The sequence below is a fragment of the Anarhichas minor genome, unplaced genomic scaffold, assembly GCF_050575085.1.
Source record: "Anarhichas minor isolate MPS153535 unplaced genomic scaffold, ASM5057508v1 ptg000026l, whole genome shotgun sequence".
NCBI lineage: Eukaryota > Metazoa > Chordata > Actinopteri > Perciformes > Anarhichadidae > Anarhichas > Anarhichas minor.
In genome coordinates this window covers 11,037,314-11,062,045 of record NW_027466472.1, presented here as the reverse complement: position 1 = coordinate 11,062,045, position 24,732 = coordinate 11,037,314, and the positions used below count along the sequence as shown (strand labels likewise).

The window sequence follows — 24,732 nt, the reverse complement described above, 5'->3', positions numbered from 1 at the left end:
TCACACATAACACACATTACCAAACAGGATTTTTATACCTAAAACCAACCGCACAGGTGACTTTATTCATCTAAAAACACAGCAGACATCAGTGATTACAGCGACTCACCGTGCTCCATCACACAGCTGCCTGGTTTGGGGCTTTCGGCATCAAGAAGATGGAGGGAGAACTCGGGCTTCAGGCCGTTGGGTAGAGCTGAACCAACTATCTCGTCCTCCGGAGCCTCAGCGAAACACTCGTCCTCGTCTGCAGAGCTCTCATCGGGCGAATCCTCGTCCTTGACTGGGGACACGGACTCGGTCGCGGCAGGTTCGGGACTCTTTGAGGCTTCCTCTGCTTGAGGATTTAACTCCTGAGCTCCACCTTGAGTGACAGATGGCTCCTGTTTATCAGTCTGGACAGAGAGAACAGGCTCTACTGCCGGCTCACCTGCCTCCGTTGGCTGCTTTGGACATGGTTCCTCTTGGGTTGGCGGGCTGTCGTCTTTCTCTGTTAAACTGGGTTTTTCTGGTTCGTCCTGCTTCTCCTGTAGAAGCGGCTCCTCTTTTTCTTCCTCCGTTTGGTTCAGCGACCGAGTCTCCTCTGATGCAGATATTAGCTCATCCGGTAGGTTTTCAAGAGCACACGGTAACGGCTGCTGCTGCTGCGTTTGTACCGCAGGGATACTAGTCTGGGTTTGACTCGGTTCACCGAACAGTTTACACCCTCCTTCTGTGCTCACCTGTCTCTCGTCTTCTATAGCACCTTCCTCCTCCTCTCCTTCCTTCCTTTCTTCTACACAAATGGGCTCAAGTTGGAGGCTTTGAATGCTCTCTATCGCCTCCTCAGTGAACTGAAATGCTGCAGCCTGCACTGACGAGGAATTTGAAGGCATGGCTGGTGCTGGTTGACTTGTATCTGTCACTTCTGGGTCTAAAGTGCTGGGGACCACATCCTCTGTGGGTTGCCCTGCAGACTGTGGCTCTAGTGTAGTATTGAGTGCTGACTCTAAGTGTGCTACAGGACTCTGCTCTGTGAGTGTACAGTCTGTTGACGGAGCAGGCGAGCTCTCCTTCGCGTCTTCTTGTGCCAGTTGTGTTTGTGTAGCTGTTTGAGATGAGGGCGGGGGCTGTGTCTGCTCCGTAGGGGGGGTGTTCCCGTCTACAGGCTTCTTCGAGGCATCTTTACCGCGGCTGGGAGCTGCAGGTACACACAACTGGACTTGTAGCTGCTGCTGCTGCTGCTGCTGCTGCTGAGGGGGGCTCTCCACCCGAGTTACCATGAAGATCTTGTGACCCCTCCCTGGACTAGAGACAGATATACAGCGACCAGGAGATGGAGGGGTGCCTGGAGGAACTGCGGATTCTGTGACGGTGATGGCGGAAATGGCACTCGGCCCGGCAGCAGGTGAGGCGGACGGGGGCGAGGACGTACATGAGGCACTGAGCAGGGGCTGTGCAACCCCCGTGTGGGTTTGAGGATTAGTCTGGATAAACCGAGTGGAGGAGGTCGACGAGGAAGATGACTTTGTTACCACCTCCTCGTCCTCATCCTCAGTGTCTGAGTCAGAGTCCAGGATCATTTGAGGAATGCTCGTCTCAGTGCTCTCTCGTGACTGGCTGCTTGACTGTTCTTCGTTCACTGTTGTTTCACCTTTTTCTCCTCCGTCTGTAACCTCCTTGTCCCCTCTCTCCTCTGTTAATGGTTCTTCCTCCTCTTCTTCTCGGGTCCCATCCTCTGTGGCTATTTCAGCCATGGATGCCGATTGCCTCATCTGCTGCTCTGTTTCCTCCTTTTCCTTAGCCAGGATGAAGTTCCTCTTGCAGCCATTCTGGATCTCAGCCAGCAGGGTGCGCTGGGTCTCAATGAAGCTCTTCACCTGAAAAACACGAGAAAAATGTTTCAAACATGGAACAGAAAACCACAAGAATACAAAGAAATCAAAGCAACCCTTCAGGATGCAGTTTTAGTCAGTAAGATCTTTATTTCAAAACACAATTGTCTTTACAAAGCTATAGCTGAGAGCGCTCTGGAGGCCTTCGGGTTAAGGAGACCTTTATCGTCACTCCCCATCTCTCTCCCCTTATTTCCTGTCAGATATTTAATAAAAGGCATAAAATGCCCCGAAAAATCATAAAAGAAGACTAAAGCTAGTATTATTCTGTATTGTAGTTACAGTTATTGTAGTTATTGTCAACAAATCCAACGAAAACGTCATAGTTGCTTTTGTCCATCTCTCAATACTTTCTGACTTTTGTATCCTGTCTGTAGCTCTCAGCACCAGATCTACATATCCCTACTGAAGGCATACATGCTAAAAAAAACAGGTCATAGATACTATCATGCATCATCCCTCCCTTTACTTCCTCCCCTCTAACCCCTTCCCAAGCCTTGGCCGCATGCTCACAGTTTCTTTTTTGGGCTCCCGGTCAATGTCGAGACGCAGCAGAGAGGTGTTGACTTTTAGAGCGAATGACAGCGCCATCAGTCCACCCGTCTTGATCTCATTCTCTCGAAGGTCTAGACGCAGCAGTCTGGGGCTCTCGGCAATGAATTCAGCCACAGCCACAGCTCCTTTAGCACAGACAAAAAGAAGAAACAAGTCACAAAAGAAAGCAGGACAGCAAAAAGTCCTCCACAAAAACTGACAGGCACTAGTTCCCACCTTCGCAGGACAGCTTGGTGGAGGCGAGGCCCAGTCTGAGCACGGAGCGGTTGGAAATCAGTCCGTCCTTCAGCTTGTGGACCCCTTCATTACCCACAGAGTTATGGCCGAGGTTCAGAGTCTCCAGACTCTGGGTGCATGGCTGAGGGGGGGGCAGAGAAAACACAGAGATATTGATGTTTATAATCATTTCTTTAGCAACGGTAGAATGCAGTTACGTCTTCACAGCTGGCGTTTGTCGGGGGAATCATGAATATACATATAAATGGAATGATTAACTGAGAACAATTATCTTTCCTGTTAGCTGTTGCTATAACCTCCCAGTGAGTGCCCGAGCGGTTTGAGGTCTATAATCTGCTCTTATTTACTGTATAAACAAATCTTAATTTATCTATTAATTTCATCAGTGTAGAGGCCTCTTCTCTTTACACTCATTGCTGTTACATGCCCAACAATGTGGAGACTAAGTACACTGTGGTTATCTGCGGGGTTATGAGTCAGACAGTCACGGGATGTTCTTTATCAGTATAAATTATGCTTTTAGGCCATTTTTGTGCGTCCTGCATCATCTCACAAGCCTCACTATCAGACGGATTTCTTGGAAGAAAAATGCCGTATTTATAATCCAGAAGAACAACCATCATGTGTTTCTAAAAATAACAGGACTGCTGCGTCATAATTCTCCATACACAACAATATGTGAGGTTAAATGCATTCTTTTGTTTGTTTTTGTTTATTAAACTCTTTAAGGGAGCTTTATTATTTAATATAGCAGCAAACAACTACTTGCTATGTAAAGATGTAGTGGAGTAATGTCGCCCTAACCAGAGGATAAAGACTCTCCCCTTCTGTGTGTGTTATTCAAGCTTCTCCTTGCTTTGTTTACTTAGCCGGGTCGGCTGTGTGTGTGTTTTTAGTGCATGTGAGTGCATGTGAGTGCATGTATGCGTGCCCCACTGGTTAGCTCACATTCGCTGCTCTGCACTGCTCTCATACGGTGGTTCCAGCTGATAACATAAAAGTAAGTACAGCAAAATTAATGTTTTTAGTGCTTTTCACAGACTGAAGTCGCCTACGCTGTCGGTCCGGACGTCACGGAAGTGTAGCACCCATCCTCCGGTTCCCCCTCAGGTAAACACTGTTAGCTCTGTAAGCACGTTCGCCATAGTTTGCATTGTTGGAACCGTTAGCTACGACATGTCGAGAGGCAATCAAAGCTCTCAATCTCAGATCTTGCACCTTTATAGCTCTCCCTGATCCGATCCAATAGTTTTACTGCACAAAATGTGATCTCATCTCATAAAACAGTATCAATAAACAGGGAATAATATCAACAAGAAACATGGTGCAAAGGCTGTATTATTGTCATTCACTAATGTTATTTATGCTGTTTCCAAAATGTCCTGTGGTTCCTTTAAAAGGAGAAAACAAACAGCATTACAAGTTAATCTGGCTGAGACTGTAATGACTAAATGTAAACACTACAGTACTAAAACAATGAAGAAGACAATGACGCTATCGCTCAACCGCAGACCAGTGACTTTGGTAATGGATTATCTGTGCCAGACATGCTGTGAAATCAAACCAAGATAAACAAAATGGTAACGCAAGAAGACGAGTCCCGAGTTCACATCTCTTCACTGAGCGAGACCCGACTGCACAAAATGTCAGCTGTATTAACGTGACGCACATTAATCTATCAGCTGCACACCCGTCACTCACAAGTTTACACAAATAAACTGAGTAGCGTTTTATCTCGTGAAAAGCAAATGCGAGTCATTTATCTTTTTCGTCTTAAACAAGACCCTAAGGAGGTTAAAAAGCTGCATGAGCAAATTATATCTTCAAATCTTGTTTTAAGCAGATAATCCTCAGTCAGTATCTCTTTGTTTTACTCGGTAAACTCTATCCGTTAAATAAACCAAACTCATTCCAGGTGTAGACTGAGCTACAGCACAACCTGTACATGTGGAGGTGAGGTCCAGCTGACGAACATGAACAGACATGAGGAGAGGAGGTATGAGAGCAGAGCTCAGTTTGATCACTTCTTTAATAGAGTAATGAGGAGAAAATTGAATTCTCCCTGCCTAAGCTGTTATAGACACACAAACAGCCATTGTGTTCCTCTTGAAACCTCTGATAAGTGTGTGTGAATAGATTTATTGTCCCACAGTGTGTGTGTGTGTGTGTGTGTGTGTACCAGTGCAGCAGCGAGGTAGCCCATGCCATTGTATGTGAGCTGGTTGTTCCATAGCACCAAAGTGACGAGGCCTTTCCTCTGCTCCTTTAGTCCTTCGCACACGTAGGCAAGACCTGTGACGACAAACGGAGACGCACAGAGTTAGTACATCTGCATCCAACTTAACTTAAATATATCCCAATTTTAACAAAACATGAAAAATAGAATAAATTGTCTAATTTGAGGCCGTCTGGTGCGTTAGCAGCTAACTCTTTGCATTATTCGTCCTAGCAAAAGGACCTCACTTACTGTAAACACAAGAAAGAAATGTGCTAGAATGAGTCGAGTATTGTGTGAGCATAGTATACCTATACACGTATAGATGAAAGATACGGTATTGGTGGAAAGCAAAGCAACAAACACATTTTTACACCAAGACTTGGATGTTATTTTTAGCTCACTAGTCAGTCTGGTATGCAGACCTCTAAACAGGGATATTTGAGTGTGTTTGGCGACATAATGCTGTAAAATCCGAATGAATAGCTCTTTACTGCGAACGAAAACAAAGATGGCCAAATGTAATACTTTTGTTTGCCTCCCAGCTTTTACTGTATTCTATCTATTGAATTATTTTGCATTACTTTTACCGCGATGATCTCATTTCCCCACTAGGATCAATAAACTCTCATCTTATCGGAGTTTGTGGTACTGAGGTGCACAATAAACAAATCTATTTCACAACACAGTTCCACCGTGACTATAAAACCATTATGCTGCGGTGTGTGTTAGTGCTCCATCGCGGCTGTGTACCAGAGTCTAGGATGTGGTTGTTGCGCAGGTCCAGGATCTGAATGTTGTAGTTGAACTTAAGCAAGTTGCCAAGTTGGGCCGAGTCCTGCAGGCCATTGAGCTTGTTGTCTGCCAGGTACAATTCCCGCAGGTTCATATTCATCTTCAGAGCCGTAGCTGTCCAGAGAAATATATATATCATAAAGAAAAGAGAGGGAAGAAGAAAAACACAATGTCAGAGATAGAGGACTATATTCTCAAATTGGGATTGTCCAACACTGAAGGCAGGCTGGGAAGAGGAAGGGCTCTGCCCATCTTACCCAGTAACATGAGCGGCCTGCCAGACAGACCGGCGTTCTCTAGGTGGAGGACTGCCAGGCTGCCACTGATCCTGAGTGCTCGTGCTACAAAGGGAGCCGAGTGGTCCAGCAGAGGAGTGTTACGTGCATCCAGATACTGCAGAGAGCTCGTCTGAAACACCAACAGGGATACAATTCATTTGGTGTATAGGTATAAAAAGGGTGCACACCCAAATCAGATGTTTAAAAAGTGTGTGAAATAATGTCTTTATAATATAACCATATATATTATAAATAATAACCATTAACGTGATGAAAACAATCTTTGTGTTGTGCAAATAAGCAAGCAAGCAGGAGAACTGCAACATCTGGCTAACAGACACGTAAACACACATTTTCCTTTGACCTTTATTCCTAATCGGCTAACCTCTCGTTAGCTGCGGTCGTAAACCGATGAACACCAGATGAGAGCGTCAACAGACTCCATTCATAAAACATTATCCTCAAATGAGCAAACGTGAATGACAAAGATGATGTGTATGCACGTTGTCACCCAGATAAAGGCACTTCAATATTGGTTTCCATAATCCAAGGCCTCACCTCAGGGATTCAAGGACGCACACTTGTCAAAGCATCAGTGCTATAAGATCTATTGGGTTTTGCTGAAAGTAGCGACTGAGACTTTTTTTATTGACAAGCTACGACTCAAACAATCTACAAGCTGGTGTCTCTGGACAGCTTTTCATTAATCATCACACACCCGATGCTTGAAGACGAGGGAATAAAAGCCTTTTACGAACACTGATCAGACGAGGAATGAGCTCCACACACAGTAATACCGTTACATTTTTGGAAACACAATTATTGTATCGTTAGTAACTGTGATTGAGAATTTGTCGATTTTCCCTTTAGGTGGGAAAGTAAATGAACCAAACCTTAAAAAGCAAACAAATAAAATCGACCACAAGATTAATAAAGACTGAAGTAATTTGCGGTTTGGCAAACGGATTAGTGTTGCTCACTGCGGTGCACTGCCAGGCTACAACACAATAAACCAGCCAAGCCAAACATATCCACAAACTCTACAATCTAGAACCTGATATAAACATTTTGATTTACTACATTTTGTTTAGGATGTGTTTTGCATGTTTAATCTCACACCGTAAACTATTACACAGTATAGAATTAGAAAACAAACTATGAAATATGTTCTTTAGAAAAGCTTCATCCTCTCTCTTCCTCTGACACACAACCTGAAGTACCTTCATATGGTTTGTTTGACAAAGGCTAACCTGCAGCTGTTCATATCCATGTGTTTTGTCACATGTATTGCCTGGCGGCCCATCTACACAGTAAGCGATAACGGACGTCAAAGAGCTCCGTAAAGGGCAAGACTTTAGAAGAGCAAAGGGAGGAAAGGCCAGCAGCGGAACAGTGGAAAGATCGATCCTCTCCCCTGGGCACAAAACTACAACTACACAAGTAAAGAAAACTATATAACTCAGTCAGGAACACAAAATGCACAACATAAAATGTTTGCACTCAGTTTGGTCTGAAGGCTGAAGAGCACAAACACAACCAGACCAGTGTCATCCATCACTCCCCTTTTCCATTTTACAAATACTGATTTTATTGTCCGTCTGAAGAAAGAGAATCTCTCTCTCTCTCTCTCTCTCTCTCTCTCTCAACACCGCCTTCATCCTGTTCGGTCTGTCAGAATCCAGCCTGCATTCTCCTCAACACTAGATTATTATTTATAAACCGGTGCAGCACTGTTGAAAGCGTTGACATGTTATTCCACTGATCTCTCACCCTCCTCATCATGTGAGCGGCAGCTTGCCATCCCCGTGTGCCGATGTGCTTGTTGAAGGAGATGTTGAGATGCGTGGCCGACTCGTAGTACTCGATCATGTCGAACAGAGCGGAGGCACCCTGATAATAAGAGAAACATAACAACAATTATGGCATTTCAGATTAAAATCGAGCAGTTTTACAAACATCTCATGGTTGGTCACCGTGTCAGAATGCTGAAGGAAACGTTACATGATGTAATACTGAGATGTTTATTTTAGAGTGGGGTGATTTATAAAGCTTTTGATTATTCTGCCGATTCTTTCCTTGATTAATCATTTTGTCTCTAACATATCAAAAAAAAAAATGTGGTTATTATTTCTCTGTTAGTCGGATCAACATTCCGAAATCTAAAGGTATTCAGTTTACTGTCATTTATGACACTGAAAAGCTTAAAACCTTTTAAAAATCTTAACATTTAAGCAGCTGGGAACAGCAGATGTTTGGCATTTGTGCTTAAAACATGACCTAAACGATTCATTGACCGATTCATCAGTATAGTTTAACTTTCTGTTGCTGCTTTAGATTATTTTCATTATAAATTTATATGTCGATTATTTCCACAATCGACACATTAACAGTTTTTTCTCTGAAACACACAAATTGTGAAACGGTCCAAACCTCAAAATTCCCTTTACAATTATACACACAATATATAGTATATATATATACACACACACACAGAGACATTTGAGACACTGAAACCATCAAAAGATTTTTCTTTAAAAAATTTGAGTAAAAAACCCGTTATGTTTGTAAAAACAAGAAAGGTTAATTTCAGCTATGTTGTAGAGATAATAAGGAGGACACTCTTTGAAACCCTGTTTGGTAAAAGGAGCAGATGAAGGACTGAAGTGAGATGTCAGGTGATGCAGCCAAAGTGCACTCATGTGATCGGAGTGTTTTCATCTCATTTTGGTAGCGCTGTGGGGTGCATCTCTTTCATCCAACAATGTAACAGTGTTTATGACACAGGAGGTGGATGGCTTGATAGTTTTGCTTTTCTGATTTTTTTTGTTGTTGCATGTTTTAAGAATAAAATGAGCTGCTGGGTCATTGGCTGTCATGTGTGGATTCCGTGTCTTTTCCTCAGCAACAGTTAAAAACAAACTGAAACTCCACCAGAACCAACAGCCAGTGGGGAATTTGCTCAACTGTGCAGCAGATTGCGGGATGTGACTAGCGGATTGCGATGACAGTGTGAGCGTTGAAGTTCATCCTCCACTGAGGCTGATGAGAAACAACAAGACAAGCGGCTGCACAGCGTCTCATATTTACCTTTTCCCATTTGTGTGTGTGTGTGTGTATGTGTGTATACTCGGAGACATTATATAGTCTATACACAAGTGTGTTTATCTACAGGGTGGGGGAAGGTGAGTCACATTCAGCCCAATAAAAGCCATCTTGTGTTTCTGCTCCTCCCCATGCTTCTAAAAACATGTCTCCAAATCTATTTATTCTCCTTTCATCTTCCCATATCATTACAAGTACTGGAGCTCTGCCAAATTCAACTGCTACTACTGTACGTCTCTCACTTCACCATTCGATTCCTTTTCTATCCCACCCACCTCCGTTCTACCCTCGACTTCCTTTTCTCCTTTCAACACTTTTCATTTCATCGGAGCCCAAGGCGAGACACTCCAGACCGAGATGCAGCCCTCTGGTGACTCATTCAACTGCTTCATTCATATTTCCGGGGCAGCGCTCTATGTCTGCTGATTAAAGGGCGTACGGCACTCTGCATTTGTTTGGATTATGTGAAGCTCTGGTTGGTGTGTGTGTGTGTCTGATCTGTGTGTGCATTTTCTAAAACATAGATCTGTTGAAAAAGCATATGTACAATATTGTTGATGAATGAACAATATGAACGTCAATTGTTTGCATTTAGTTCTGTGAATAAATAAAAACTATACTATGAAACAAAAACACAGAACACCAGTCCATCTCAGTGCAAACGCATGTGGGCAACACCTGGTTATTAACGAGATCTGTATCTGGATAATGAGATCTGATTCATGGGTCTTGGCATTTACAACTGGTATTAAAATGCGTTCTCGTTATCTCAGATGTTCCCGCATAGTGATCGGATCTTAATCTACATTAGTTAGGCAAGTCAAAGGAAGCAATGCCTCAAACGGACATCGTTTACCCATCAATCAATTTGAAAGTGAAGACTTGTTAGCCGCTACTTACAGCTTTCACTGGGATTGCTCAAGCTTGCAGTAAGAGATGGAGTTAGGTGATCGTTGATGTTGTTGGGTGGATTTTAATAAATCAGAAAGTTTGAGAAACTCAGAATAAACAAAGGAAAGCCTCACAAACACAAATGCAACCTCTACACAGAAAGGGCTCGGGCCACTAAATCAATCTCTTGTCCTATATAGTAGTGCTTTCCACCAAGACACTGTTACTGCCTGCTAATATATCAAATGATAATATTTAGTTGTTGGTTATTAGGGCTAAGGCATTTGTTAAACTTCAGTGTTATGAGCTTTGTTCTGTTGTTTATGTGGGTTTGAAGCCGTTTGTAAGTCTTCTCACATGCTTCTATGTTAAAAGGTACCATGTGTTGTTTTCAAGTTATGTTTTAAATTCACTGTTTTACGTTCACTGTGTGTATCTTATGGTCTAACAAATGTGTTTTTTGTGTGAATTTGCTGCCTATATTGTTTACATCCACGTTTACTCGTTAGCATTGTTCTTCCTTGGCTTGGTTGATGAATTTCTACACATTATGCATTAAACCGCCACCAACTGTTGATGAGCGTAAATGTATAAAACCATCTGCAGTGTACATCCTGGGTGTCGTTGTGCGCAATCACATGATACAAACAAAATGGGGACTAAAAGACGTCGCTCCATAGCGCTACTAGTGTTCAAAAACTCCACAGGGTACCTTTAATCATATTCATGGAAATCAAACTGCACGCTTAACCGACAGTCTGGGGGGTAATGAGACAGCTGCCCAAATGATCCTTAAGTCCACACGAGTCTCTAAAGACAGGACTACAACTATCACACCATCTACAAGTGTGGTGAAAAACAGCAGGAGATTGGGGCCTAAATCAACTCTGTGGTTAAAGTGTGAAAGTCCTGACATGGCTTTGCCAGCGTGAATACAAGAATGAGCAGTAATTAAAGTGACCCTTCCGAACCCTAAAGAAGCTCATCTTATGTGAATCTGGCTAACAGCAGAGCGTGGGTCCGACTGTTCTACGGGATGTTTGGAGCTCTGTGTGAAAGGAAGTGGTCCAGGCTGTGTGCCTCTGCTCCACACTGCAGCACTGTCTCTATCTGTGCGTGTCTGCAGCCCAAACGTCCCTCAACAGTGTTTACACAAGTGGACATCTGGAGTAATCAGAAAACCCTCCGTGGCAAACAATCCACATCCTGTCAGTACGGTGAGAGTGAAAAAAAGAGGACGAGAGCGTGACTGAGGGCAGAAAGAAACAGCAAGAGAGAAAAGAGTGACAAGCATGAATTATGGAAGTAAGATGGAAGTATGCTAGCTACTGGAAATGAAGGCTGGGAATGAGACGGAGGCAGATTTTAAAATCTTCTTACATCTTCATCCAGGTTGGTTTGCTCCAGGTCTATCACTTTAAACTGGACCCTCTTCAAAATCTCTTCCAGAGACTCACATGCTTTGTAGTCCAGTTTCTCACCTAAAGACATACATCGATAGATTTAGTAAAAATGAATCTCCCAATATGAAAAGGGGATTGGTATCTGTTGATTCCCACTAGTTGGATTTATGGTATGCGGATGTTTTGGTGCTTACCTTTCAGATCTAAGCATTCGTTTCGCAGAGTCAGGTCTTTCAGTTCCTAGAGACAAAAAGAAGCCGTGTCAGTAAGAGTTGAGTTCGTGTCTTACTCCATGGAAGCAAACTATCACACAGGAGGCAATGCAATACACTGGTACTGGAGATAATAACACAGATCTCATGCAAACTAAGATAAACCTCGTCGCAAAGAAAATTTGCAGGACACGTTTGCTCAACCCACCTCTGGTGTGTTCTTACTATATGTGCGTCATTGTGCCTTTGAGTTCTGGTACTGAACGTGAATACTGAGCGAGTCCCAATGATGGCAACTCTGATAGGAACAGTATTGGATACAGAAGGGCTCCGCCATTCCTGGTGGCGTTCTTCAAATGCATTGTTCAAGTGTGGATGCTCACAACGAGCTGAGCCACGACTAACTGTGACCAGTCTGGTGTTAATTGTAAAAAGAAATTGGTTTTCCACAGGACGGCATAAATAACATTCAGTAAATCAAAACAAAATGGGCTTATATCTTAAGTATGAACAGGCATTTAAAAGTGAAATTTTACTCCGAACCACAGAGTCGATTAGAAGCTACATAAGTACTTAAGAGTGAAAGTTAAAAAAAAACATATGTAGATAGATATGTGGCCTAAAAGTGCCTCGACCATTTTATGTTCCACTTGATTCTTTAAACCTTTGACCGTGTCATTTATCCAGTGATGTAGGTATAAAGATATTTAACCTCTTGTCCTGGTAAAACATCCAACAACCCACACAAACACGAAAAACATACAGAGCGCTGCCCTCGAAACTATGTAGCAGTAAATCCCTCTGTCGTAGCCCATTCAGCATGAACTCGGTAACCTCTGCCCTCGTGCCACACTGCCATCACTTATCGGCGTGTCTGAACATACTGATGATCATTTAGCTGTTCAGAGGGTTCACGGCCTCCTGCTTGACTCAACGGGTCTCAACACGATGACCGAATATGACAAATGGCGCATCTGAAAGCTGTTTTGTCGTAACGCAATCAGCAAGAAACACCGAGACGGTAACTAACAGAGTGAAGTAATCATGAAACCAACTGAATCATTCGTCTTAGGTCGCATTGGACATTTTCAACAGTACGATTGATGAAATATGGTTTAATTAAAAACTCTGGATGTTGCTCATTAACCAGATGGTGTTTACTGTGTCAACGCAACTAGACGCATGCTGTGAGCAATTTAACAGCAAGACAATCTTCACTGACGCATATATGAGACACCTGTCAGCGAGAATGACTATCAGTGTAAATACCTCCCTGACAGAGCAGCTAGAACCCAAAATAGTGCATGACGCATAGTGTGCCTCTGCACGAGGGGTGGTGGATCTGTGTGTGTGTGTGTGTGTGTGTGTGTGTGGGTGGACAACACTGAGCTACTCATTCCTGTGCATCTATTTCATCTATTTTCCCCAGTTTTGATTAGTGTGTTTCATCTGGCCCAGTGTGTTTTCAACATGTTATATCGCATTAGTCAAAAGCCGAAGTGCTTTATGTCTTTGTGCTAAGCTATGGTTGCCAGCTCAAGCTTAATATTTTCTGTACGGACATGAGCGTGGCTTTGAACCTCTCCTCTAACGCTCAGTCAGAAAACAAATAATCTTATTTCCAAAAATGTTGAACCTCTGCTTTACATGTAACACATTGAACAGGCCGCATATTTTGCAGTCTGCCTTTGAAATGCTTTATCAGTCTGTTCACACATTTGGTCTCGAGGACTTCAAAGGGTCCAGCAACTGAATTGGGACGCAGCCTTCATGACCTTTAAATTGCATCCCTCATTAGAATACGTCTGTGCTTAAAATGCATAATAGAAGTAGGTGTGTGTGCTGCGTGTGGATGTCGCCAAGTCTTTCAGTACTGATGTATATGTGACGTACGCACCAAAATATGGAATCCTTAATTTTACATAGATTTGCGGTAAACTCCCAGCAGAATAAAACTAGCATGCGCCATATTCTCATAATAGGGAAACTACTTTGCTGCAGCAGAAATGTGGCCCGAGGCTCAGAAGTTGTCCTGGTCGTGAGGCTCTGTTGGGAGTTACTGCAGAGCAAGCATTCAACACGCAGCTTCTAAATAGTGACCTTTATAAAAACACAGACGCACAACTTGCCAGAAATGTACATAACCTGCAGGGCCCCTGGCGAGCTGCAACGTGTACAGTGCAGTTGGGACTTCATAAAGAAAGCATTTAGAGTGAAAGAAGGAAAAAAAAAAGGTGGATTTCCTCATGCAAACCTCCCTCTCACTGGTCAGCCATTTGGTCTGACTGGCTTGTTTGTGTGGCTGGTTACTGCAAGGATGACTAAGCAGAAATGAGAGGGGGCGGTAGTGGACCAAAACACGACAGTGGCAAGGAGGGATGGAGAGAAGCCAGACATGCAGAATATGATGGAGGGAAGGAGGTGGGCCACCTATGTGATGACTATCCCGAAAAACTTTGTCATATACATCCAGGTACAGGTAACCCCACCCTAAGTATTTAGGAGCAGTGGGCTGCTGTAAAGTCTTGGTCGGGACACTTCCACATGTGGAGAGTAGGAGCCAGGGATCAGTGGCTAAAGGACGACCCACTGTGAAGTCCCAGTGGAAATATACCCAGACTGTAGGACTAAATGAAGCTCACAACAGCCGCTTAGCACGGTGGTGTGCATTTCCACAAGTAGCTGAGACGTTAACCCAACTTCTTTCTCTCAGCTGACCAAGCGTGTGGGGATTTCTTTGCAGAGTCTCTTGAATCACAAACATCATCACTCACAAATGGAAACACACCTGCAGGTACAAATGTGCAACGCTTCAGTGAAGAGGCCCAGCTCAGGGTTTTATGAGTGTGTGCTGCAGTGCAACAGAGCAAACAGGAGAAAGTGCTAATGTGTCCCTGCTGCCAACGCTAATACCGACAACTCCTTTGTCTTACTAGAGAGGAATCAGTTTGGTGACTGGATGTTCCCACACAAATCCAAGCAGAGACAGGAACATATATACAGTTTGTTTGCATAAACATAAAATTCCCTGAAATGGCTTGGGCATTTATTTACTAAAATAAAAGTCCAGGTCTATATTCGACAGAGGCTGTCATATTAAGAAACCATAGACTGTATATAAGAAGCGGACTTAATCAGCGTGACGTCACCCTTTGGTTTGTGGACAAGATGGCGATTTGGCCGTCGCCATCTTGTCTTTCTGCAACCGGTGAATGGAAGTGACCATATTTGGAAGGCGAAGGAATGACGTAGTGATGAGGTTTACGGCTCTGGTAGTGGCAGCGACCTGTCAATCACAGTAAGCCCCGCCCTAAAGCATACTCATAATCATTTAGTAAAGGAACATCATGCTGTATTAAAGAAGACTTGAAACTAAAGACTGAGATCATAAACTCATGTTTACAATGTTTACTGAGGTAATAAATCAAGTGAGAAGTAGAGTCATTTTCTCATAGACTTCAATACAACCAGACTTCTTTTTGCAGCTAGAGGAGTCGCCCCCTGCTGGCCAGTAGAGAGACAGCATGTTTATAGACACTCCCGCACCGGCTTCACTCGGAGGTTGCCGCCTGTAAGAGCCCAGTCTTCTTTTGATACGTTCACATTAAACATATTGCCTTATTATTTTTATATTATTATTATGCATTATCATATTGCACGTATCAGTAATTGTAACTCTAGGACAGTGTACCCACCCCCCTAAGCTAAAAGCGGTCAATTAAATGTCAGTTCTATTTCTTCCTTACTGACTGCCATGGACAGAGCTTTGTGCTTTAACACTGAATATCTTCTGTCTCGCACACAAGCAGGTCGAGTCTTTATATCTCACAACTATGGTTCCAGTGGAGAGAGTGTCCTCTCTAGCCTCTCACCGCATAGACTGTTTTCCTGGCTTGTTTTCACAGTTAGCAGAGTGCTCTCGCTCAGACTGACTTTACATCCTCGGCAACTGAGGAGTTTCTCCAGCATCGCCACTATGTTTAACTCTCCTCACTCACTCCAAGAAGGCCGAGTCTGACAAGCTGTCTTCTAGGGTGGATCTGCTAACTGATGAAGTCACTTATCCTGACCTTCCATTCCGGTGCTGGAACAGGGGAGGCTTTCACTATATGCCAGCTATTAAGCCTACCATTACTGCCCTCATGGTTTGTCCTGAAGAGGCTCTTAGGCCGGATGCCAGGTGCACCTTGACCTCAATGTCTGGTCACAGATGACCTGCTTTCTAAGGTTTATTATACCATGGTGTGCATGGGCCGTATCGCCCTCTCAGCTTTTCTGCACCAGGCTACCATCGACGCCTCCTTCACCAGCCTCAGGGATGGATTGCAGGAGTTTGCTCTGATGTAAAGGAACGTTAGTGGAACCGGGAGAGCTGCTCTACAGACGCTTGAGCAGCTTGTCCAGTTTTACTGTGATTTATCTACTATATGTACCATCCTAGTGTCAGGTTACCAGCATCATTAAAACTGGGTGATAAGTGGATGGTAATGCATGTCTGCTTGAGAAGGAGGTTAAATAAAAATGCCTTTTTGTCTTCTCTGCCCATCCCTCTCCATTTTGCCCTCTGTGACAAAGAACACATCTCACATTCAGTGGAATAAAACCCCCACATAAGAAACATTTCAACATGGTAACAATAGCAATAAAAGATCCAGCACATGCACCAATTCACATACGTACAAAGGCACGAGGTCGGCAGAAATAGCCTATATCAAAACAAACAGCCCTGAGGCTTCCCCCACTGGATTTGAAGAAGTGCTTATGCAGAGGGACTATGAGACACATGACTGTGCTGGCTAACCCACAAGAGAAGGCAAAAAAAAATAAAGAAGACAAGAAACAACCACCCTTGCTGAAAAAGGAAGAAGTCCCACCTCTACTGGATACTACAGTAGCACTTGTCCAGAGCCATTGTGCATCATGCCGTGCCCTCGGACCACATTAACAGACGTTTGAAGTGTTTTCATCACCAGAAGAAATGGCTTGGGATGTAATTCTTGGAACTAAATTTTGTTCAATCTCACGAACAGGAACCTTCATAATTATATACAACTTTTGGGTGGACCTACAGGGACGTCCTAACTGCTTCCAGCCAGCTTGTCCAGCTCCTGGCCGCCTCAACCGGACACGTTTCTATTATAATACATGTTGTATAGCCTTGTGGTATACGTAGTTATTTGTACCTCAGCGGTTCTGATCTTCCACACTCTTGTTACGGCCTCTGTTGACTCTTGAATCGGGAGGCAGCAATTTTGTCACAACAGACTTTAGCCTCAGTCGATGCTCTCGATGTGAGCAGCACACTACTGTGCAGACGATACGTGTTGGCTTTTGTGTTTTGAAGATTGGGGAACTCACCACAGGTAACTACCTTGAGACTGGGCCGGGTCTAGTTCTCTGTAAATGTACACCGACACACAGTCAGGAACTAAGGACAGAGGTGTTGCTTCAAATGTTTCTACAAGCTAAGAGCATGGCAGGTTAGATGGTGAGGTTTTATCTTAAAAGTTTAGTGTTGATAAAACATTCTTTATCAAATCTTACAAATACTGTAATGAGGACAAATTAAAAGTATTAAATGTCGAGGCTACACCTAACAATTTGCTGACGTCCGTTTGTGTGGGAGGTTGGTGAGGGATCCTGTCCTTGTGCACTAGTGGTCTGCTGGGGACCAGCGAGGTTAACACAAACGTTTGAGCTCTGCTGTTGAGGTTTTTGAAGTGACAAGGACCGCAGTAGAGGGGAAAGGCCAAATAACATCGAGTGAAAAAGGGGAAAAAGCAGGAGCTCAGCGGGCCGGGGTTTTGATGACTTTCCAGTCTGCTAAAGGATTTAAGAAAAGATTATGACGTTCAACTAGAGGTGAAAAATAACATCATTTTATTTCAAGCTCTTCTCATTCACGACCTTTTCTCTGACATTGTTATGCAGCATTTCAGCACCTCCTCACTGGGTGAAATGAAACCTCTCCCAACAGCAGACAAACTGAGTTACAATACAACCGAAACTATGCGAGAAAAAAAAAGAAAAAAATACTCGAGACCACACTCTGTGCCAAAGCTAAAATGAAGGTTATACGTTGCAGTTTGTGTTTTAGCGCATGTGTGTGTGCGTGTGTGTGTGTGTGTGTGTGTGACTCTCCGTGTTGAACCTCACCTGTATCTGTTTGAGCACTTTGGGGATAGGTTTACAGTTGAGCTTCTGACAGGCTTGTTTGTAGGATGAGAGGATCTCCTCCACCGTCACATTCTGAGCTGCAAAACACAGACAATTAAGCAGGTTAGGATCGCTTTAACTGCTTAGTTTCTTTGACTAAACTAAATCATCTCACGCTCACAAAATAACTGAACTGAGTGAACAAAATAACGTCCAGATGATCATGCTTTTTTTGCCCTGTATCTCTTAATATTGTCTGATATCGGTTGATGATCTTTCTTTATTCTATTTGTATTTATTTCTGTTTCTGCATAATAAAGCTGCACAGCGCTTACCAACATGCATTAAAGCTAGCAATCCAATTCAACTATGTGTGACAGCTTAAGTGTATGACAGCTTTCTTTTGATGGTTTTTCGTCAGGAAGGTTGGAAACAGGATTTAAACAGCTTTTCTTTATCTCTAGCAACACTTTAAACGCACCACAGTTGCAATATGACCCTGAAATAGTTTACATATCATTATCGTAACTGATGCTTGTGTATTTTCTATGCTCTGCACTTCACTTGCAGGTAACTTGCTTGTGAAGCTGAGGTGCCAACAGTGCAACGGCGATGTTCTGATAACAAACAAAGCATCTGAAATAGATTGGGCTTCAGCTGGATCTGCCATAAGGCCAAAGCCGCATATCAGCCAGTGATGCCGCTCCATGACATATTGTCAACATAGTGAAGTCTACTGAAACCCACTTGGAAAATCAGCTTTTTTTAATGTGACCCGTTTGTCCGTCTGTCTTGGGGAGTACTCTCTTGACGAAGAGGATCATAAATTGTAACCCTTTTAAGGGTTCTCCTACTCAAGTCAACAAAAAGAGGTATTGTTCTTTGTGTGTGTGTGCGTGTGTGTGTGTGTGTGTGTGTGAGTCAGCCGCTGATGCCTTCCCAGATTGTTGCTGGGGCTAACTCCAGTCAGATGACTGGGCAACATTCAAACCCACTGTTCTGGCTGAGAGACTCTGCTGAGAGATGAAGTGAGGCACTCAGTAAAAGAAAGACGACAAAATAATGACAGAATAGTGCATGTATGCAGGAAGTAAGAAAGATCAGGACATAGAATTAGATTAACGCAAACAGGATGATAAGCATTCTACCGACGGTGTATACAGACAGATAAAGCAATGACTGCTGATAGACAGGAACTGTTCCTATGCTTCTACTGTACACATCGGGCTAGTGTGTGTGTGTGTGTGTGAATTAGACTTTGTGCTGCAGTCAGCATTTTGATTTCTCTTGACAAGGTGACAATTTGTCTGCTTCACTTTTCAGTGGCCTCCGCCTCCTCTCCCCTTTGTCTTCCACAGTGAACCGATATATTGCCCAACCCCATCTCCATCCATGGTGTAAAGTAGTCCTTTAATTAAAAAAACCGCATGTTAATCACTTGCTGTGGAGGTTTCAAGGCTCATCTCCACAATTCATGCCAACTTCCAGGATTTATCTTGCCCGATGTCAGACAGAACTGTCAAACCGTTACACACAGTTTCCATCTTCAACCAATCACTACAGACCAACGTATCCGCCTGAATGTAATAATTTTAATGTTGTCATGAAAACATACTTTGTGGCGGAGTTTTAAGTGTAGATCGCAGCGTGTTAAAAGAAGAAAAAGAAGAACTAGCCTACGATGCTGGTCGATATTGAGAAGACATGCTGTATATGCAAAATGTATTTTTTAAAGCGTGGGCAGTCGGAGCTTAATGTTACAGTCACAGACACAAATGAGGAAGGATCGAGATAGGCCAACAAAGATGCTAAAGCGCTTATTTGACTATTTAAATCGAGAAACCGCTGTTTCATGTCACAACACCAGACGTATCGGTCCACTCAAACTCTGTGGAGTGGGCTGATTCATACGTTTGGACCCGGGCAAGAGTTCTCTTGGAAGCTGATGCTTGAAAATCAATTGAAATTAAGTAACGCTCGATTAATCCAAAATGTGTGCTTTATCTATAAAAAGTCTACAGAACTGTGGATTCAACCTAAGTGCCTCTGCTGCCAATGTGTGAGAGTGCAGTCTTGTACATTTGTACAGCACAGTGTGTGCGTTCAAGTGAACACTGTCCTTGGAAAAAAGTGTTATTGTGCAGAGTCGCAAGTGTGTGTGTGTGTGTGTGTGTAAACACTTCCTGAGGGAAGGGTCCCCTGTTTACTACACAATATTTTCACACATAGCTCATTAATTTGAGAAAGAGAAGGAGGATGGGAACCAAAATGGAGACTGAATACAAATTTTAAAAAAAAGTCTAATCTATCACTACTGTGCTCAAAAGCAAAGAAAGCCGTTTTAAGGAAGCTTAGATTGAACGCCTCAGCAAAAATGAACTACGAGTTTAAAATACAGAACAGAAAGCAACTCGGGAGTCAAATGCTTGGCGTTAAACAGAAGATTTGAGCATTAACCCGCAGGATCATTAAGAGCTGAGCTACAGCTGAATTTCTGCTGGCTTAGTCTTTGTTTTATTACACTCCCTTCAGTGGTGCTGGTGCATGTGAGGAGGAGGAGGGAGTGGTGAAGGGGGAGACAGGGGGGGGGGGGGGGAGCACGGCTCCAAACAACCTCTTTGAAAACCAGGTTAGGAGGAAGAAGAGCGGTAAAGTTGGATTTAGAAGAAAAAAAAAGCAGAAGGCAGAGATGCAAATGGGAATAAATATTTATGGGCTGGAGATGCGCATGTTGCAATACCCATGGGTGGCCACAATGTACAGGCTGTGAGCGCTATTTTACACAAGGGGGTGCTGGGATCAATAAATCAGATCAACCAGCTGTTAGTAGCTGCCCTCTCACAGCCTCGCTCGTATAATCTGCACTGAGAAAGCAAGAAAAAGAGAGAGAAAGGGAGCGACCGAATGTTCATTTCAAGCATTGCATAGTTGAATATTGTTTCGTTATCGTAGACACATTGAGAACTTTATAGACGGGAGCAGTCTGGCTGCACTGATGCACACCTACAGTATGTTAACTGTTGATTGTGCATGCTGAGGGTTGTAATTTGTCCTATTCTTTTGAGATGCTGGAAAACTATCCAAACATGTGATGTAAGAGTGCACCGCTGGATGCAGCGCATGGTTACAATTCAATTAGATGGGCATTCATTTAACCAAAACATACCATAAGACCTGGTATTACTTTTTACAAGTATTTCCCACCTTAAATAAGTTCACTATCAAAAAGATACTAAAAAGGTAAAAATGTTTAAATTGTTATGGTGCAGAAAACTCCAGAGCGGAACTTCCCTTGGAGATTTTTCAGAAAGTTTTTGCAAACTGTCCGACCCTTTGCAACCCTATGACGGCAAGGGGAGGAGAAAGAGACACATGAGCGAAGGGGACTTCTTCTTCTCTGCTTTGACCCGGTGAATCTGCAAAATAACCCAAACAAGCAGCATGCCCCTTTCCCCCTAGTTCAATTTCGTTGTATGTTTTTACAATGACAATAAACATCCTTATCCTCCTTGTTGTTGTTGTTGTTGTTGGCCACAGTCCACTGTGTAACAACACACACTGAACTTGCTTCTTCCATCGCTGAGCTGGAGAGAGAAATAAAAAGAGCAGATCCTTCTACAACAGCAGACTGACTCTGCTGACTCAGATCAACAATCAAGCTCTGTGGACATTATGGTGAGAAATGACGACGAGCTTTTGACCGCTATCTTGCAGATGCAGATTTAGCCTGAAGTGGAGCAGAGATTTTACTAAAACATGATCAACAACTGGCTGTAGTTATTCAAGACGGTCACAAACTAACATGTAGTGAAATTACTAAATCATTAAAAATGCTTTTTTATGTGCAAAAAGTGTCAATTAGGTTGATAAATGTCACATAAACTAGATCTGTAAATAATTGTCCTCATCTCTAACCCTCACAAACCTCCCCTCGTGGTTTAGATGGTGTTGAAGGTAGAAAAAAAAAAATCTATGCAAACAAATGTAAGTGTTCCCGTCATGACAGGATGTCTGGAAATCCATTTGGTATAATTTAGTTTGTTGTGGTAAGACCCTTAGGGTGCATTATGAATTTACCAAATGTGGGAAAGCAGCCTCACCACTCCTAAAGTCTTCAATGAACCGTGCATCTTTTAACACTTCCTTAACAAATTAAGGCTATGTTGCATCTATGCTTCACTGCACAGCCAGCTGGATCGGTATCTTGGGGCGAGGAAAAATGTCAGGCAACAAGGGAGGTATACCTGCAATAAATCATAAAAGAATGACTTGAGATGAACAACCGGCAGAGCTGCAACAAGTACAGGCACATATCGTGAGAGGACAGAGCTGTACCTGCAGCATGGCAAAGCTTCTTCAACCATTGTTTTCAGTTAGGCATTGGATGTGAGCACTCAACATAAACCTGCTATGTCACATCCACACCTTAATTACATCGAAGCTATAAAGCACAAGGCGAGGTCAAGCTTTTCATTTAACATGTCATTTTACTTTAACAATGGCAGGCAGGCATCAGAACGACATACTTTCTGGGGGTAATGCACAGCCTATAAGATAATAAAAATGATGCATTCGGATACGGATTTGTACGTCAACGAAGCATTCAGGTCAGCCATAGATTTAATTAAGTTAATCAATTTACTTCACTTTTAATAATGCCAACTAATCAAATACTGACCAATTTCTCCCATCCACTAATCAAACCAATGTAACATAGTATCATTTATTTTCGATTTTCAATTAACACTGCCAAACAAGTCTTTTGCCATGAGAGTATGACAACTCATTAAACAAGACGTGCTATTACTAAATGCAGCTAAAAATACAAGACTTCTCTTCTCCTCTGTAGCTGCACAACATCACGCTGTTGCACTCAAATCCTCTCCCGCCGCCCACTAAAGGTCAGAACAGATCGACCCGCAGTGGACGAGTGGGCTCCGGCTCCAGACTCAGCTTGTGCTCATCTTACTGGGACATACGAGTTAACTGTTGTATGAACGCTCCTTTAACGGTCACCATCACCATGTTTACACTTTGTGTGAGAGGCTAGCTTTAAAAGGGTAGGCCAAGGAACTACTAACTGCGTAATACAGAAGCAAAAACAGGCTACAGGAAATAAAATAATGAACGTAAAAGGTAGAGATTAATAACAATAGTGTTAGGAGCAGGAGCACGAGCACACTTTCCTGGGAATACCAGCATATTGACTTGTTTTTAAGGTATAACTTCAGCTACAGTCAAAAAGCATCGTGGTGGGAAATATGCATAAACCTATGGGATCCCAACCTGCCACTTTAGTGTATTATTTTGTGATATTAATAATTACTAAGGCAAAGGAACACATTAAAGAGAGCTGTGTTGTCCCGTGTTTATCTGAGACTGGGTTGTATCCTGGAGTGCCGGTGGGCAGCACAGTTCAACCAGGTGACGTGGCGGAGCAGAGACTCGTGTGGAAGAGAAGGAGGCGGCGTGTGCTTATCATGAATAATGCATACAACTTGACAGAGGAACTTAACTTTTAGATCCTGAAATAATCAATGAAGATATGCTGCTGTTCCTCGTGCGTAGATGTGCCATGTTCACTTTTTAGAGAGTGTATCATAATTCATATTTTCCTCATTAAAGATGGATTATTTTATCCACCCCCAACCCATCCCCTATTAATCAGATTGGTATTTTTTATGACCCAACACACCCGATCCTGTGCATATAACTGCAATCTTCGTTGAAGGAGCTGATGGATTAGATTTCACTGGAGTCGTACGATTTAATGTGACAAATAAATTGATTGATAACATTAAGTTTGCATGCAGCCTGAAAGTTAATTTGGTGCAATCACAGCTGACAGCAGATACTCGTTAATTTGGTGCAATCACAGCTGACAGCAGCTACTCGTAAAGTATTTACATATTTCTGTATTAAACAGCTATATCTTGTATGTATCAGCATTTTTGGTTCATGTCTAGAGCGTAATTAGTTTTTCTTGTTTTATTATATCTCTCGAGAAGTAGTTTGGATGCGTTTTCCCTGGAATCCAGTTTCCCGGGAATAAACAAGTTGTGGCATTTCCTAGTGTGTGTGAGTAATGGTTTAGTTAAAAAAAACAAGGGGAGGAAGTCAGATGGTAAAGAGTTTGTGATGGACTTCTGAGCTCTGCCCATTTATTTTTTTGGGCATAAAGCAGCATGACCTGACAGCTAGTTCTGGAAAGTCACAAAGAAATTGGGCAACACGGACGCCACCCAGTCTCCAAACCTCTGAAAAGACTTTTCCACGACTTTCAGACTTTTTGAAAAACATCTAAAAGAAACACTCCACCTATTTTCTTATCAAGTTGTTTTGAGAGCACTTGTTGTTGAAGCCAAACCTTTAGGGCTTGCAAAAAAAAAAAATATATGTGATTATTATCTTCAAAGGTAGTGGATAAAGAGCTGGCACCTCACCTACCAGAAAGATGTCGGGCAATTTAAAAGATCATTTTGCAAGAAAGTTGCTTGTTTGTTGCGGATTTGTTGTATTCCCATTTATTACTGTGTGAAACCGTTCAGTAAACTCCATTGCTTCTACAATTGAGAAGGCGTTTGAGTGACGTCTGACCCATTTTCTTTATGTCAGTCTGTTTATCCTCCTCAGCCTTGACATCTTTGTGCCTTCACCACTCACTCTTATTCTTCGTCTAGCAGACGAGAAACAAAGTGCAAACACACGGTCTTCGAGTAATGCTCTTCCTTCCTTCACTCCAACAACAAGCAGAAAACAAGCACAGATGAGTGTTTGCATGTGTGCAGAGGAAGACGCCACACTATTTGCAGAGACAGACAGACTGAGGACCATAAAACTTGGCACAAAGAGGATCTCATTGAAAAAGTACAACTTGCATAATTTCTCGCTTCTTCTGTTTACACGAGTCTGCACACTCCGGTTTCAATAGTTAAGAACGATACAGCACAATCTGTATGTGGAGAGCTTAAGAAAAACTTTGGCAGTGACCGGGAATGTGGTGAAGACTGTACC

The 24,732-nt window shown here is 42.9% G+C and overlaps 1 protein-coding gene across 1 annotated transcript in view; it reads right to left on the bottom strand.

The window, feature by feature from the left end:
* Positions 1–24,732, bottom strand: part of ppp1r37 (protein phosphatase 1, regulatory subunit 37) — a 35,105-nt gene that overhangs the window by 2,812 nt on the left and 7,561 nt on the right. Inside the window, exons 2-11 of the mRNA XM_076100856.1 lie at positions 17,719–17,816; positions 11,545–11,590; positions 11,328–11,428; positions 7,725–7,844; positions 5,934–6,084; positions 5,635–5,790; positions 4,846–4,958; positions 2,646–2,787; positions 2,388–2,554; positions 110–1,859 (exon numbers count right to left, since the gene is read on the bottom strand). Coding sequence (XP_075956971.1) covers positions 110–1,859; positions 2,388–2,554; positions 2,646–2,787; positions 4,846–4,958; positions 5,635–5,790; positions 5,934–6,084; positions 7,725–7,844; positions 11,328–11,428; positions 11,545–11,590; positions 17,719–17,816 — 2,844 coding nt within the window. The remainder of the gene's footprint in view (positions 1–109; positions 1,860–2,387; positions 2,555–2,645; positions 2,788–4,845; positions 4,959–5,634; positions 5,791–5,933; positions 6,085–7,724; positions 7,845–11,327; positions 11,429–11,544; positions 11,591–17,718; positions 17,817–24,732) is intronic.